The 17,898-nt window shown below is 43.2% G+C and overlaps 1 protein-coding gene across 4 annotated transcripts in view; it reads right to left on the bottom strand.

Annotated features, from left to right (window-relative positions):
- LOC139408249 (ciliary neurotrophic factor receptor subunit alpha-like) overlaps positions 1-17,898 on the bottom strand; it is a 447,111-nt gene that overhangs the window by 104,078 nt on the left and 325,135 nt on the right. For all 4 annotated transcript variants that reach the window (XM_071151924.1, XM_071151923.1, XM_071151922.1 and 1 more), the window contains exons 6-7: positions 11,131-11,294; positions 8,075-8,264 (exon numbers count right to left, since the gene is read on the bottom strand). In XM_071151924.1, the coding sequence (XP_071008025.1) occupies positions 8,075-8,264; positions 11,131-11,294 (354 nt within the window). The remainder of the gene's footprint in view (positions 1-8,074; positions 8,265-11,130; positions 11,295-17,898) is intronic.

The raw sequence follows: 17,898 nt of genomic DNA, 5'->3' as shown, positions 1-17,898 counted from the left end.
TTATCTTTATGTACATATTCTTTATTCCTTTACACTTGTGTGTATAAGGTAGTTGTTGTGGAATTGTTAGGTTAGATTACACGTTGGTTATTACTGCATTGTCAGAACTAGAAGCACAAGCATTTTGCAACACTCGCATGAACATCTGCCAACCATGTGTATGTGACAAATAACATTTGATTTGATTTAATAGTTTTTTCCCTTATTCCCCTTTTCCCCTCAACAATCTACACACAATACCGCATAATGAAAAAGCAAAAACAGGTTCATAGTATTATTTTCAAATTCATAAAAAAAATGTAAAACTGAAATATGACATTTACATAAGTATTCAGACCCTTTACTCCACCTTTGGCTGCAATTACAGCCTCTAGTCTTCTTGGGTATGACGCTACAAGCTTGGCACACCTGTATTTGGGGAGTTTCTCCAATTCTTCTCTGCAGATCCTCTCAAGCTCTGTCAGGTTGGATGGTAAGCATTGCTGCACAGCTATTTTAGGTCTCTCCAGAGATGTTAGATCGGGTTCAAGTCCGGGCTCTGGCTGGGCCACTCAACAACATTCAGAGACTTGTCCCAAAGCCACTCCTGCGTTGTCTTGGCTGTGTGCTTAGGGTCGTTGTCCTGTTGGAAGGTGAACCTTCACCCCAGTCTGAGGTCCTGAGCGCTCTGGAGCAAGTTTTCATCAAGTTTCTCTTTGTACTTTGCTCCGTTCATCTTTCCCTTGATCCTGACTAGTGTCCCAGTCCCTGCCTCTGAAAATAATTCCCACAGAATGATGCAGCCAACATCATACTTCCCTGTAGGGGTGGTGCCAGGTTTCCTCTCAACGTGACGCCAAAGAGTTCAATCTTGGTTTCATCAGACCAGAGAATCTTGTTTCTCTTGGATAGAGAGTCCATTAGGTGCCTTTTGGCAAACTCCAAGCAGGCCGTCACATTCCTTTTACTGAAGAGCGGCTTTCGTCTGGCCACTGTACCATAAAGGCCTGATTGGTGGAGTGCTGCAGAGATGGTTGTCCTTCTGGAAGGTTCTCCTATCTCCACAGAGGAACTCTGAAGCTCTGTCAGAGTGACTATCGGGTTCTTTGTCACCTTCTTGACCAAGGCCCTTCTCCCTCGATTGTTCAGTTTGTCCCTGCGGCCAGCTTTAGGAAGAGTCTTGGTGGTTCCAAACGTATTCAATTTTAAAATGATGGAGGCCACTGTGTTCTTGGGGACCTTCAATGCTGCAGAAATGTTTTGGTACCCTTCCCTAGATCTTTGCCGCCAAAGGCTCTCTACAGGTAGAGCAACAGGACACTCTGGACAGGTAGAGCAACAGGGCACTCTGTACAGGTAAAGCAACAGGACACTCTGTACAGGTAAAGCAACAGGACACTCTGTACAGGTACAGGTAAAGCAACAGGACACTCTGTACAGGTAAAGCAACAGGACACTCTGTACAGGTAAAGCAACAGGACACTCTGTACAAGCAGAGGTAAAGCAACAGTACACTCTGTACAGGTAAAGCAACAGGACACTCTGTACAAGTAGAGGTAAAGCAACAGGACACTCTGTACAGGTAAAGCAACAGGACACTCTGTACAAGTAGAGGTAAAGCAACAGGACACTCTGTACAGGTAAAGCAACAGGACACTCTGTACAGGTAAAGCAACAGGACACTCTGTACAAGTAGAGGTAAAGCAACAGGACACTCTGTACAGGTAAAGCAACAGGACACTCTGTGCAAGTAGAGGTAAAGCAACAGGACACTCTGTGCAAGTAGAGGTAAAGCAACAGGTCACTCTGTACAGGTAAAGCAACAGGACACTCTGAACAGGTAAAGCAACAGGACACTCTGTACAGGTAGAGGTAAAGCAACAGGACACTCTGTACAGGTAGAGCAACAGGACACTATGTACAGGTAGAGGTAAAGCAACAGGACACTGTACAGGTAGAGCAACAGGACACTCTGTACAGGTACAGGTAAAGCAACAGGACACTCTGTACAGGTAGAGGTAAAGCAACAGGACACTCTGTACAGGTAAAGCAACAGGACACTCTGTACAGGTAAAGCAACAGGACACTCTGTACAGGTAGAGGTAAAGCAACAGGACACTCTGTACAGGTTAAGCAACAGGACACTCTGTACAGGTACAGGTAAAGCAACAGGACACTCTGTACAGGTAAAGCAACAGGACACTCTGTACAGGTAAAGCAACAGGACACTCTGTACAGGTAGAGGTAAAGCAACAGGACACTCTGTACAGGTAAAGCAACAGGACACTCTGTACAGGTAGAGGTAAAGCAACAGGACACTGTACAGGTAGAGGTAAAGCAACAGGACACTCTGTACAGGTAGAGGTAAAGCAACAGGACACTCTGTACAGGTAAAGCAACAGGACACTCTGTACAGGTAGAGGTAAAGCAACAGGACACTCTGTACAGGTAAAGCAACAGGACACTCTGTACAGGTAGAGGTAAAGCAACAGGACACTCTGTACAGGTAAAGCAACAGGACACTCTGTACAGGTAGAGGTAAAGCAACAGGACACTGTACAGGTAGAGCAACAGGACACTCTGTACAGGTAGAGGTAAAGCAACAGGACACTGTACAGGTAAAGCAACAGGACAGATAAAAAACAGTATCAGCAGTGAATGTGCAAAAATTGCCAATGCACACTAACTATTTAGCAGTCTTATGGCTTGGGGTTAGATGCTGTTCAGGGTCCTGTTGGTTCCAGACTTGCAATCTGTGACTTGGGTGGTTGGAGACTTTGACAATTTTTAGGGCCTTCCTTTGATGCCGCCTTGTGTAGAGGTCCTGGATGGCAGGAAGCTTGGCCCCAGTGATGTACTGGGCCGTACTCACTATCCTCTGTAGCGCCTTGTGATTGGATGCCAAGTTCTTGTCATACCAAGCGGTGATGCCGCCAGTCAAGATGCTCTCAATGGTACAGCTGTAGAACTTTTTTGAAGATGTGAGGGACCATGCATGAAGGGGCCAACCCTACTTGTCCAGCCACAATACACCTGTCAAGATATTTCTAAAAGGAAGGATGAACATTTACTACAACTAGTTATCAGAAAACTGGCCTAAATGTGAATATGACCAATTAAAATCTCCAAGAAATGTCAAGAACATAGTTGTTATAGATAATATATATCGTTGTATAGTTGTTATACATGCAGTTAGGAAGTGAACTGGTACTGAGTACACATTCATATTACTGCTGCCCTGTTAAAAACGTCTTAGTGATAGGCGTGCCGTCAATGGGACAGTTGTAAATCCTGCAGCACCTTGTGTCTCGATCGCAGATTTTTAGAGCAACAACAAGTGTCGGTACATATGAGTGTGTTATATTGTCTGAAAGCTTAAATTCGTGTTAATATAAATGCACTGTCCAGTGTATAGTAGCTTTTACTGTGAATAAATGCCATGCTATTGTTTGAGGAGAGCTCCTAAGAACAAAACACTTTTTTCACCGCGATAAGTTTGATACCTTCACCTCTGAAGGTGAAATGTGTGCTTACATTCTGAAATCTTGCTCTTATTCATCATCCCAAGGGTCCCAGAGATAACATGAACTGTCGTTTTGTTAGATAAAATAATTTTTCATATCCTAAAAAGGTCCATATAGCATACATGATCGATTTTGTATTTCCACTCGTTCAATTTGCAAAGACAGGAATCTGTGAAAATCTCACCCTAAACATTATTTCAACCAGTTAAATGACGTCCGTATTGATTCCTCAGAGATCCTAGAATGTAACCAGACTTCCCTATATCATTAGGGGGGAGTATATCCTACAGGACACCAAATTTGGTCCGAGAGCGACGCCTTCAAGGAGCACCGATGACGCGGACGACCATCACTTCATTGACTGTAACTTTGTCAAATCAGCACCAATCGGGGTTAAACAAAGCTAGCTAGATAGCCAATGAGCTGGGCTTTACGGGGGTATCGGGAAATTCCGTATCTGTCGCAAAATGTAGCTGCTAACCTTGTGCGACAACCAGCCTTTTCCTTTTGGACAAAAATTACAAGAATATGAAGTTATGAAAACTGGGTGTTTGCAAATGTTTATCTTATCATATGGCTACTAATACTGGAAAAGCTAAATCAAAGTCCAAGTACAAAGATTTGATGATATTCTTGCAGAAAAATGTAATGTGAATGTAAATGTCTCCTTCACGATTTGTCCAAATGTACCTGGGTGACTTCACATTAAATGTAATGTAGTTTGCTCATATTATCCGTCTGAAACACTGCTGCCATCTTGTGGATACCATCGCAATTTCAACCAGAGTGAAAAATAAATGGTTGTTATTTACTTTACCAGATCTATTGTGTTATATTCTCCGACATTCCTTTCTCATTTCCACAAACTTCAAAGTATTTCCTTTCAAGTGGTACAATAGAGTATGCATATCCTTGCTTCAGGTCCTGAGCTACAGGCAGTTCGGGAAAATTGAAAAAAGGGGGATATACCTGTATGGGCCAAATAATGATGATCCACACCCTATATGGGCCAAACAATGATGATCCACACCCTATATGGGACAAATAATGATGATCCACACCCTATATGGGCCAAATAAGGATGATCCACACCATATATGGGCCAATTAAGGATGATCCACACCATATATGGGCCAAATAATGATGATCCACACCCTATATGTGCCAAATAATGATGATCCACACCCTATATGGGCCAAAAAATGATCATACACACCTCTTCAAATATAGATATAATAATCTATTGAGCTCACAAGCAACGAATTAATCTACTATGGTGGGAGATTATAATATGTTTTTAAGTACCTCTATGGACCATAAAGGAAATCACACCACAAACTATCACCCTCTAGCACTTAAGGAGATCACAAAGACCATAGATACATTAGAACTAGTGGATATATGGAGACTGAAACACCCTGACCTAGTGAGATATACATGGAGGATTCTTAATCAAGATTACTTCCTGGTCTTGTTCTTGTTGGCATCAAAAGTTTAAAAAAAAGTGTTAATAGGAGACCGAATGCGATTGGACCACCATCTTATTGGCCTCCATATAAATCTTACAGAATTTCCACGTTGACAGGGATATTGGAAATTTAATCAAAGCCTATTGGATGACAATTTCTTCTTAACTAAGACAAAATATTTCATAATTTACTTTTTTTTCTGCACAACACACAGTACCAGTCAAAAGTTTGGACACCTACTCATTCAAGGGTTTTTCTTTATTTTTGACTATTTTATACATTGTAGAATAATAGTGGAGACATCAAAACTATGAAATAACACACATGGAATCATGTAGTAAACTAAAAATTGTTAAATAAATGAAAATATATTTTAGATTTTAGATTCTTCAGAATAGCCACCCTTTGCCTTACTGACAGCTTTGCACACTCTTGGCATTCTCTCAACCAGCTTCATGAGGTAGTCACCTGGAATGCATTTCAATTAACAGGTGTGCCTTGATAAAAAATAATTTGTGGAATTCCATTCCTTCTTAATGCGTTTGATCCAATCAGTTGTGTTGTGACAAGGTAGAGGTGGTATACAGAAGATAGCTCTATTTGGTAAAATACCAAGTCCATATTATGGCAAGAACAACTCAAATAAGCAAAGAGAAATGACAGTCCATCATTACTTTAAGACATGAAGGTCAGTCAATCAGGAACATTTCAAGAACTTTGAAAGTTTCTTCAAGTGAAGTCGCAAAAACCATCCAGCGCTATGATGAATAAGTGACTGCCACATGAAAGGAGGACCCAGAGTTTCCTCTGCTGCAGAGGAAAATTCCTTAGTGTTAACTGCACCTCAGATTGCAGCCCAATTGAATGCTTCACAGAGTTCAAGTAACAGACACATCTCAACATCCACTGTTCAGAGATTGCGTGAATCAGGCGTCCATGGTCGAATTGCTGCAAACAACACCAATAATTTTGGTTACTGCTTAATTCCATGTGTGTTATTTCATAGTTTTGATGTCTTCACTATTATTCTACAATGTAGAAAATAGTAAAAATAATGAAAAACCTCGGAATGAGTAGGTGTGTCCAGTAGGTGTGTCCAGTAGGTGTGTCCAGTAGGTGTGTGCAGTAGGTGTGTACAAACTGACTGGTACTGGACGTACATATGCAGCTGTCGAAAATATATCGAAAATATATGTGAATGTTTGCTCAATCCAAAGTTACAACCAACTGATTGTAGCAATACCACAAACATGGAGGAAAAGGGAGAAGGTAGGGAACTTGTTTGCCTGCCCTATATGAAAGATACAAATTGGCTGAAAGGAACTGGCATACATAGAAAAATATTCCACTTTCATTTGAGGACAAAATGTTGACAGCTGAGCCATACAGTTTGCAAAAAAATGGGAAGTTATTTTTGATGTACCGATTCCATGACACATGGTTTAAGAAATGGTACAAAAAACAACACTTGATTCTGAGGTCTATGGTGATAGGTGGGATGGGCTGAGAGAGGCTGAGGGGTGGGATTAAGGAGCTGAGGTCTATGGTGATAGGTGGGATGGGGCTGAGAGAGGCTGAGGGGTGGGATAAAAGAGCTGAGGTCTATGGTGATAGGTGGGATGGGCTGAGAGTGGCTGAGGGGGAGGGATTAAAGAGCTGAGGTCTATGGTGATAGGTGGGATGGGCTGAGAGAGGCTGAGGGGTGGGATTAAAGAGCTGAGGTCTATGGTGATAGGTGGGATTTGCTGAGAGTGGCTGAGGGGCAGGATTAAAGAGCTGAGGTCTATGGAGATAGGTGGGATGGGCTGAGAGTGGCTGAGGGGTGGGATTAAAGACCTGAGGTCTATGGTGATAGGTGGGATGGGATGAGAGTGGCTGAGGGGGTGGGATTAAAGAGCTGAGGTCTATGGTGATAGGTGGGATGGGCTGAGAGTGGCTGAGGGGTGGGATTTAAAAGCTGAGGTCTATGGTGATAGGTGGGATGGGCTGAGAGTGGCTGAGGGGTGGGATTTAAGAGCTGAGGTCTATGGTGATAGTTGGGATGGGCTGAGAGAGGCTGAGGTGCAGGATTAAAGAGCTTTGTTCGTTAATGTATTATTGTTATGTGATTTCTTTATGTAAAATGACCATGTATGTAAAAATGTATGTAGCAGAAAAGCTGAAAAAATATCAAAATGTGTCCTCCGAAGAGCGTGTGTTGTAATGGCTACATACTGAGGAGCGGTTCTTGCTCGGTGGTGGAGGGGATCTGTTTGGGTTAGGGTTGGGGTCAGGTTTGGGGTACGTACCGAGGAGTGGTTCCTGCTCAGTGGTGGAGGGGATCTGTTGGGGTTAGGGTTAGGGTCAGGTTTGGGGTACGTACCGAGGAGTGGTTCCTGCTCAGTGGTGGAGGGGATCTGTTGGGGTTAGGGTTGGGGTCAGGTTTGGGGTACGTACCGAGGAGTGATTCCTGCTCAGTGGTGGAGGGGATCTGTTGGGGTTAGGGTTGGGGTCAGGGTTGGGGTACGTACCGAGGAACGGTTCCTGCTCGGTGGTGGAGGGGATCTGTTTGGGTTAGGGTTGGGGTTAGGGTTGGGGTACGTACCGAGGAGTGGTTCCTGCTCGGTGGTGGAGGGGATCTGTTGGGGTTAGGGTTGGGGTTAGGGTTGGGGTACGTACCGATGAATGGTTCCTGCTCAGTGGTGGAGGGGATCTGTTGGGGTTAGGGTTGGGGTCAGGGTTGCGGTACGTACCGAGGAGCGGTTCCTGCTTGGTGGTGGAGGGGATCTGTTTGGGTTAGGGTTGGGGTCAGGGTTGGGGTACGTACCGAGGAGCGGTTCCTGCTCGGTGGTGGAGGGGATCTGTTGGGGTTAGGGTTGGGGTTAGGGTTGGGGTACGTACCGAGGAGCGGTTCCTGCTCGGTGGTGGAGGGGATCTGTTTGGGTTAGGGTTGGGGTTAGGGTTGGGGTACGTACCGAGGAGCGGTTCCTGCTCGGTGGTGGAGGGGATCTGTTGGGGTTAGGGTTGGGGTCAGGGTTGGGGTACGTACCGAGGAGTGGTTCCTGCTCGGTGGTGGAGGGGATCTGTTGGGGTTAGGGTTGGGGTTAGGGTTGGGGTACGTACCGAGGAGCGGTTCCTGCTCGGTGGTGGAGGGGATCTGTTGGGGTTTGTCCATCCAGGGGGTGGCGTGCACCGCAACACTCCAGTCACTCCAGGTGCCGATCTCCATGTCCTTAGCCGCCACCTGGATGATGTACTCCTTCCCCGCGTACGCATCCGTTATGGTGTGGGCCGTACTGTCTGTCAACTCCACCTGAAACACACCAATCAGAGAGAAGCACCATCCGTTATGGTGTGGGCCGTACTGTCTGTCAACTCCACCTGAAACACACCAATCAGAGAGAAGCACCATCCGTTATGGTGTGGGCCGTACTGTCTGTCAACTCCACCTGAAACACACCAATCAGAGAGAAGCACCATCCGTTATGGTGTGGGCCGTACTGTCTGTCAACTCCACCTGAAACACACCAATCAGAGAGAAGCACCATCCGTTATGGTGTGGGCCGTACTGTCTGTCAACTCCACCTGAAACACACCAATCAGAGAGAAGCACCATCCGTTATGGTGTGGGACGTACTGTCTGTCAACTCCACCTGAAACACACCAATCAGAGAGAAGCACTCATCCGTTATGGTGTGGGCCGTATTGTCTGACAACTCCACCTGAAACACACCAATCAGAGAGAAGCACCAGACAGCCAATCAGAAAGAAGAGGTAGAACCACAGGAAGTGTGATATTATTGATTAAAACAAAGTGATGTAATAAATGACACAACAACAAGCTAACAATACTGAGGATCACTGCTGATGTGGACCACATGGTCAGCATTAGTAGATGGAGGCACTTCAACCCATTATGGAGAAAACAAATCTCCTTTAGGGAAACACTATTACACTGGAAATGACCAGTTCTACACCTGTCTGTGAGAAGGAAACAACGTGTAGTTTCAACACTCTGCTCTCAGGCTGCTGCTCTCATACCGTCACCACTTCCCCTGACATGACGAATAGCCTGAACACCTGAACCAAAGGTTTTTCATTTATCAAATAATGGGAAAATGTGGTAATGGAGGATTAAAACCAAACAACAACAAACAATACATATTGAGTGTCACTGAATCCTGCAAGGAAAGGGATGCCAGTGTTCCAACCTAAAGAGAAGAAGAAGAGAGAAATGATTGAAGAACTTCAGAGCTGTTACATCGAGGGACAACTCCTTTAAGGGTCCACTGCAGCCGTCTCAACATCAAAAACAACATTTTACATAGTTATATAGACACTGAGTGGACAAAACATTAGGAACACCTGCTCTTTCCATGACATAGACTGACCAGGTGAATCCAGGTGATCCCTTATTCAATCCACTTCAATCAGTGTAGATGAAGGGGAGGAGACAGGTTAAATAAGAATGTTTAAGTCTTGAGACAATTGAGACATGGAATGTGTATGTGTGCCAGAGGGTGAAGGGCAAGACAAAATATTTAAGTGCCTTTGAATGGGGTATGGTAGTAGGTGCCAGGCGCATCGGTTAGATTGTGTCAAGAACTGTAACACTGCTGGGTTTTACACACTCAACAGTTTCCTGTGTGTCAAGAATGTTTCACCACCTAAAGGATATCCAGCCAACTTGACACAACTGTGGGAAGCATTGGAGTCAACATGGGCCAGCATCCCTGTGGAACGCTTTCGACACCTTGTAGAGTCTATGACCTGATGAATTGAGGCTGTTCTGAGGTCAAAGGGGGTGGAGTGGAATTCAGTATTAGGATGTAGTGTCCGACCAAACACAGAACGTTGGCAACATACAATATTCATGTTCAAGACACATTTCATGGGTTTTATGAGGGTTTGGAGAATATTCCATCGACGTCCCACCTAGTTCATGACTTAATATATCAATTATACAGTCTACTGTCGAGGAAGAAATGTGAGCCCTGTCCTCTGTAATATAGCTAGCATAATCAATACGTACACTAACATTCTGCAAACACATTAAACCAGTGATGGAGGGAATCTGACCTCTGATCAGGGCATCATGGCAGAACTCAGTACAATTTAGGCAGGATTCATCTATAGGAAATGTTTATGCATTGGTATGGAGAGGAATGGTAATGCATTGGTATTGAGAGGAATGGTTATGCATTTGTATTGAGAGGAATGGTAATGCATTGGTATTGAGAGGAATAGTAATGCATTGGTATTGAGAGGAATGGTAATGCATTGGTATTGAGAGGAATGGTAATGCTTTGGTATTGAGAGGAATGGTAATGCATTGGTATTGAGAGGAATGGTTATGCATTTGTATTGAGAGGAATGGTAATGCATTGGTATTGAGAGGAATGGTTATGCATTTGTATTGAGAGGAATGGTAATGCATTGGTATTGAGAGGAATGGTAATGCTTTGGTATTGAGAGGAATGGTAATGCATTGGTATGGAGAGGAATGGTAATGCATTGGTATTGAGAGGAATGGTAATGCTTTGGTATTGAGAGGAATGGTAATGCATTGGTATTGAGAGGAATGGTTATGCATTTGTATTGAGAGGAATGGTAATGCATTTGTATTGAGAGGAATGGTAATGCATTGGTATTGAGAGGATGGTAATGCATTGGTATTGAGAGGAATGGTTATGCATTTGTATTGAGAGGAATGGTAATGCATTGGTATTGAGAGGAATGGTAATGCATTGGTATTGAGAGGATGGTAATGCATTGGTATTGCGAGGATGGTAATGCTTTGGTATTGAGAGGAATGGTAATGCATTGGTATTGAGAGGAATGGTTATGCATTTGTATTGAGAGGAATGGTAATGCATTGGTATTGAGAGGAATGGTAATGCATTGGTATTGAGAGGATGGTAATGCATTGGTATTGCGAGGATGGTAATGCTTTGGTATTGAGAGGATGGTAATGCATTGGTATTGAGAGGAATGGTAATGCATTTGTATTGAGAGGAATGGTAATGCATTGGTATTGAGATGAATGGTAATGCATTGGTATTGTGAGGATGGTAATGCTTTGGTATTGAGAGGATGGTAATGCATTGGAGACTGCAGACTGTATAAAGGAAAGGTGATCGTTCACATACTACAGTAGTGATAGAAAGGCTCTGTCTCACGTGTTGCCACTGGTCTCTGATGAGGGGTCTGTATCGTAGGAAGTACTTCAGGGGGAAGATCTCTACATCAGGCCAGGTAGAGGGACTGTTCCAGGTGACCTCCAAACGACGCACGTTGCTGGGGATGGGAGTGGCCACCACCCTTTCAGGGGGGTCTGGTTTCACTACAGGGAGAGAAATGGGTTGGGGTTCACATCACCACAATACAATATATACAGTTGTCAGAAATGTACACACTTTAGCCAAATACATTTCAACTCATTTTTTTTAATTTTTTACAATTACTGACATTTAATCCTTGTAAAAATTCCCTGTTTTAGGTCAATTAGGATTACCATTTTATTTTAAGTGAAATGTCAGAATAATAGTAGAGACAATGATTTATTTCAGCTTTATTTATTTATTCACACTCCCAGTAGGTCAGAAGTTTAAATACACTAAATTAGCATTTTATAGCATTGCCTATAAATTGTTTAACTTGGGTCAAACATTTTGAGTAGCCTTCCACAAGCTTCCCTCAATAAATTGGGTGAATTTTGGCCCATTCCTCCTGACAGAGCTGATATAACTGAGTCAGGTTTATAGGCCTCCTTGCTCGCACACGTTTTTCAGTTCTGCCACAAAATTTCTATAGGATTGAGGTCAGGGCTTTGTGATGGTCACTCCAATACTTTGACTTTGTTGTCCTTAAGCCATTTTGCCACAACTTTGGAAGTATGTTTGGGGTCAATGTCCATTTGGAAGACCCCTTTGCGACCAATCTTTAACTTCCTGACTGATGTCTTGAGATGTTGCTTCAATATATCCACATAATTTCCTCATGATGCCATCTATTCCTCATGATGCCATCTATTTTGTGAAGTGCACCAGTCACTTCTGCCCCAAAGCACCCCACAACATGCTGCCACTCCCATGCTTCACGGTTGGGATGGTGTTCTTCAGCTTGCAAGCCTCCCCCTGTGTCCTCCAAACAAAACGATGGTCATTATGGCCAAACAGTTCTATTATTGTTTCATCAGACCAGAGGACATTTCTCCAAAAAGTACGATCTTTGTCCCCATGTGCAGTTACAAACCGTAGTCTGGCTTTTTAATGGCGGTTTTGGAGCAGTGGCTTCTTCCTTGCGGAGCTTCCTTTCAGGTTATGTCAATATAAGACTCGTTTTACTGTGGATATAGATACTTTTGTGCCTGTTTCCTCCAGCATCTTCACAAGGTCCTTTGCTGTTGTTCTGGGATTGATTTGCACTTTTCACACCAAAATAGGAGACAGAATTCACACTTCATCTCTAGGAGACAGAATGCGTCTCCTTCCTGAGCGGTATGACTACATTTTATTTTCTGAGGTCTAGGCTGATTTCTTTTGATTTTCCCATGATGTCAAGCAAAGAGGCACTGGGTTTGAAGGTAGGCCTTGAAATACATCCAAGCTGTTTAAATGCACAGTCAACTTAGTGTATGTACACTTCTGACCTACTGGAATTGTGATACAGTGAATTATAAGTGAAATAATCTGTCTGTAAACAATTGTTGGAAAAATGACTTGTGTCATGCACAAAGTAGATGTCCTAACCGACTTGCCAAAACGAAAGTTTGTAAACAAGAAATTTGCGGAGTGGTTCGAAAAACAAGTTTTAATGACTACAACCTAAGTGTATGTAAACTTCCGACTTCAACTGTATACAGAGAGAGAGAGACATCAGACCAAACAATACATATGACAAATGGAGGACAACAACATCAACACCATTATCCCAGACACCCTGGACCCACTCCAATGTGCAAACCGCCCCAACAGATCCACAGATGATTTCCACTCCACCCTGCCCCAACAGATCCACAGATGATGTCCACCCCACCCTGCCCCAACAGATCCACAGATGATGTCCACCCCACCCTGCCCCAACAGATCCACAGATGATTTCCACTCCACCCTGCCCCAACAGATCCACAGATGATTTCCACCCCACCCTGCCCCAACAGATCCACAGATGATTTCCACCCCACCCTGCCCCAACAGATCCACAGATGATGTCCACCCCACCCTGCCCCAACAGATCCACAGATGATTTCCACTCCACCCTGCCCCAACAGATCCACAGATGAATTCCACTCCACCCTGCCCCAACAGATCCACAGATTATTTCCACCCCACCCTGCCCCAACAGATCCACAGATGATTTCCACCCCACCCTGCCCCAACAGATCCACAGATGATGTCCACCCCACCCTGCCCCAACAGATCCACATATGATGTCCACCCCACCCTGCCCCAACAGATCCACAGATGATGTCCACTCCACCCTGCCCCAACAGATCCACAGATGATGTCCACTCCACCCTGCCCCAACAGATCCACAGATGATGTCCACCCCACCCTGCCCAACAGATCCACAGATGATGTCCACCCCACCCTGCCCCAACAGATCCACAGATGATGTCCACTCCACCCTGCCCCAACAGATCCACAGATGATGTCCACTCCACCCTGCCCCAACAGATCCACAGATGATGTCCACCCCACCCTGCCCTCGTATTAAACCAAATAACATTTTATTTGTCACGTTCTCCAAGTACAGCAGCTGTAGACCTTAAATGTTTGCTTGCAACCAACAATTCATCTTTAAGAACAGTTAAAAACATATTAACCAAATAAACTAAAGAAGAAAAAGTAAAACAATAAAATAACAACAGCGAGTCTGTATACAGACGGTACCAGTACGGAGTCAATGGGAAGCGGAGGGGCATGAGAGCTTCAAGTATCTCGGTGTACACATCGCTAAGAAATTAACATGGTCCTCACTGAGGCTCCAGACTCCAGCCACCCAAGTCACAGACTATTCTCTCTGCTACCGCACAGCAAGTAGTACCAGTGCAGTATGTCTGGAACCAACAATATCCTGAACAGCTTTCACCATCAAGCCATAAGACTGTTAAAACAAGACTACTAAATAACGAATCAAATTGCTACAGTATACTGCTGTTACTGTCTATTATCTATCCTTTACCCCTACCTACAGTATACTGCTGTTACTGTCTATTATCTATCCTGTTGTCTTGTCACTTTACCCCTACCTACAGTATACTGCTGTTTCTGTCTATTATCTATCCTTTACCCCTACCTACAGTATACTGCTATTACTGTCTATTATCTATCCTTTACCCCTACCTACAGTATACTGCTGTTACTGTCTATTATCTATCCTTTACCCCTACCTACAGTATACTGCTGCTAATGTCTATTATCTATCCTTTACCCCTACCTACAGTATACTGCTGTTACTGTCTATTATCTATCCTTTACCCCTACCTACAGTATACTGCTGTTACTGTCTATTATCTATCCTTTACCCCTACCTACAGTATACTGCTGTTACTGTCTATTATTTATCCTTTACCCCTACCTACAGTATACTGCTGTCACTGTCTATTATCTATCCTTTACCCCTACCTACAGTATACTGCTGTTACTGTCTATTATCTATCCTTTACCCCTACCTACAGTATACTGCTGTTACTGTCTATTATCTATCTTTTACCCCTACCTACAGTATACTGCTGTTACTGTCTATGATCTATCCTTTACCCCTACCTACAGTATACTGTTGTTACTGTCTATTATCTATCCTTTACCCCTACCTACAGTATACTGCTGTTACTGTCTATTATCTATCCTGTTGTCTTGTCACTTTACCCCTACCTACAGTATACTGCTGTTTCTGTCTATTATCTATCCTTTACCCCTACCTACAGTATACTGCTATTACTGTCTATTATCTATCCTTTACCCCTACCTACAGTATACTGCTGTTACTGTCTATTATCTATCCTTTACCCCTACCTACAGTATACTGCTGTTACTGTCTATTATCTATCCTTTACCCCTACCTACAGTATACTGCTGTTACTGTCTATTATCTATCCTTTACCCCTACCTACAGTATACTGCTGTTACTGTCTATTATCTATCCTTTACCCCTACCTACAGTATACTGCTGTTACTGTCTATTATCTATCCTTTACCCCTACCTACAGTATACTGCTGTTACTGTCCATTATCTATCCTGTTGTCTTGTCACTTTACCCCTACCTACAGTATACTGCCGTTACTGTTTATTATCTATCCTTTACCCCTACCTACAGTAGCCAGCAGCATACCACCCTGTATACCACTGCTGGCTTGCTTCTGAAGCTAAGCAGGGTTGGTCCTGGTCAGTTCCTGGATGGGAGACTAGATGCTGTTGGAAGTGGTGTTGGAGGGCCAGTAGGAGGCACTCTTTCCTCTGGTCTAAAAAATAAAAATAATAATAATAATACATTTAAAACAATGTCCCAATGCCCCATGGCAGTGATTGGGGACACTGCCCTTTGTAGGGTGCCGTCTTTCAGATTGGATGTTAATTAAACAGGTGTCCTGACTATCTGAGGTCATTAAAGATCCCATGGCACTTATTGTAAGAGTAGGGGTGTTAACCCCGGTGTCCTGGCTAAATTCCCAATATTTCCCCAAACCATCACGGTCACCTAAAAATCCCCAGTTTACAATTGGCTCATTCATCCCCCTCCTCTCCCCTGTAACTATTCAGTCAACTTACCTGTTAAAATAAAAAAAAGTATACTGCTGTTACTGTCTATTATTTATCCTGTTGTCTAGTCATTTTACCCCTACCTACAGTATACACTGATTATACTAAACATTAGGAACACCTTGTTCCTCAACCATCTACACACAATACCCCATAATGACAAAGTGAAAATGCTTTTAGAAAATGTTGCTAATTTATATGAAATTAAATACAGAAACATGTAATTTACATAAGTATTCACACCCCTGAGTCATTACTTGTCACGCCCTGACCTTAGAGCTTTTTATGTCTCTATGTTGGTTTGGTCAGGGTGTGATTTGGGTGGCATTCGGTTCCTTTTTCTATGTTTTTGTATTTTTTTTGTTTTGGCAGGGTATGGTCCTCAATCAGGGACAGCTGTCTATCATTGTCTCTGATTGGGAATCATACTTAGGTAGATTTTTCCCACAGGGCTTTTGTGGGTAGTTATTTTCTGTTTTGTGTTTCTGCACCTGACAGGACTGTTCTGGTTTTCGTTCATTCTCTTTGTTATTAATGTTATTTAGTGTTCAGTTGAAAAAAAAGTATGACCGTCACAGAGCTAGAGAGGATACCGTTACTATGCGGTGCTTTGGTCCTCACCTTCTTCAACAGACGATCGTTACAGAGCTAGAGAGGATACCGTTACTGTGCGGTGCTTTGGTCCTCACCTTCTTCAACAGACGATTGTTACAGAGCTTGAGAGGATACCGTTTACCACGCTGTGCTTTGGTCCTCACCTTCTTCAACAGACGATCGTTACAGAGCTAGAGAGGATACCGTTTACCGTGCGGTGCTTTGGTCCTCACCTTCTTCAACAGACGATCGTTACAGAGCTTGAGAGGATACCGTTTACCACGCTGTGCTTTGGTCCTCACCTTCTTCAACAGACGATCGTTACAGAGTTAGAGAGGATACCGTTTACCACGCTGTGCTTTGGTCCTCACCTTCTTCAACAGACGATCGTTACAGAGCTAGAGAGGATACCGTTTACTGTACTTTGGTCCACACCTTCTTCAACAAACGATCATTTCACCTTTGGATTTCAGCTGTGAGTCTTTCTGGGTAAGTCCCTAAGAGTTTGCAGACCTGGATTGTACAATATTTGCACATTATTCTTTTTTAAATTCTTCAAGCACTGTCAATTTGGTTGTTGAACATTGCTAGACAGCCATTTTTTAGTCTTGTCATATATATTTTAAGCTGATTTAACCTCTCTGGGATAAAAGCCAGTGAAAATGCAGTGCGCCAAATTCAAATGAATCAAACTTTCATGAAATCACACATGTAAGATACCAAATTAAAGTTACACGTGTTGTGAATCCAGCCAACATGTCAGATTTCAAAAAGGCTTTTCGGCGAAAGCAAACAATGCTATTATCTGAGGATAGCACCCCTGTAAACAAAGAGAGAAACCATATTTCAACCCTGAAGGCGCGACACAAAACGCAGAAATAAAAATATAAATCAGGCCTTACCTTTGACGAGCTTCTTTTGTTGGCACTCCAATATGTCCCATAAACATCACAAATGGTCCTTTTGTTCGATTAATTCCGTCCATATATATCCACAATGTCCGTTTATTTGGCGCGTTTGATCCAGAAAAACATCTGTTCCAACTTGCGCAACGCGATATCTCAAAAGTTACCTATAAACTTTGCCAAAATATTTCAAACTACTTTTGTAATACAACTTTAGGTATTTTTTAAAGTAAATAATCAATAAAATTGAAGATGGGATGTTCTGTGTTCAATACAGGAAGAAAACAAACTGCTTTCTAGTCACGCGTCTCTATCAAACAATACACATGAAGTGACCATTGTTTTGAACAGGGCTACTTCTTCATTACACAAAGGAAAAACCTCAACCAATTTCCATAACATGATTCAGCCACCACTATGCTTGAAAATATGAGGGGTGCTACTCAGTAATGTGTTGTATTGGAATTGCCCTAAACAAAACACTTTGTATTCAGTATTCCTTTGGTGCCTTGATGCAAACAGGATGCATGTTTTGGAATATATGGGCTGAGAGCTGAAATATTAAGATGGGCTGATAGCTGAAACATTAAGACTATGGTCTGATAGCTCCCGAGTTGCGCAGCGGTCTAAGGCACTGCATCTCAGTGCAAGAGGCATCACTACAGTACCTGGATCAAATCCAGG

Source organism: Oncorhynchus clarkii, chromosome 5, assembly GCF_045791955.1.
Source record: "Oncorhynchus clarkii lewisi isolate Uvic-CL-2024 chromosome 5, UVic_Ocla_1.0, whole genome shotgun sequence".
Classification (NCBI taxonomy): Eukaryota; Metazoa; Chordata; class Actinopteri; order Salmoniformes; family Salmonidae; genus Oncorhynchus; species Oncorhynchus clarkii.
Note: the sequence above shows the minus strand (reverse complement) of the source record. Positions and strands in the feature narration are given on the sequence as shown.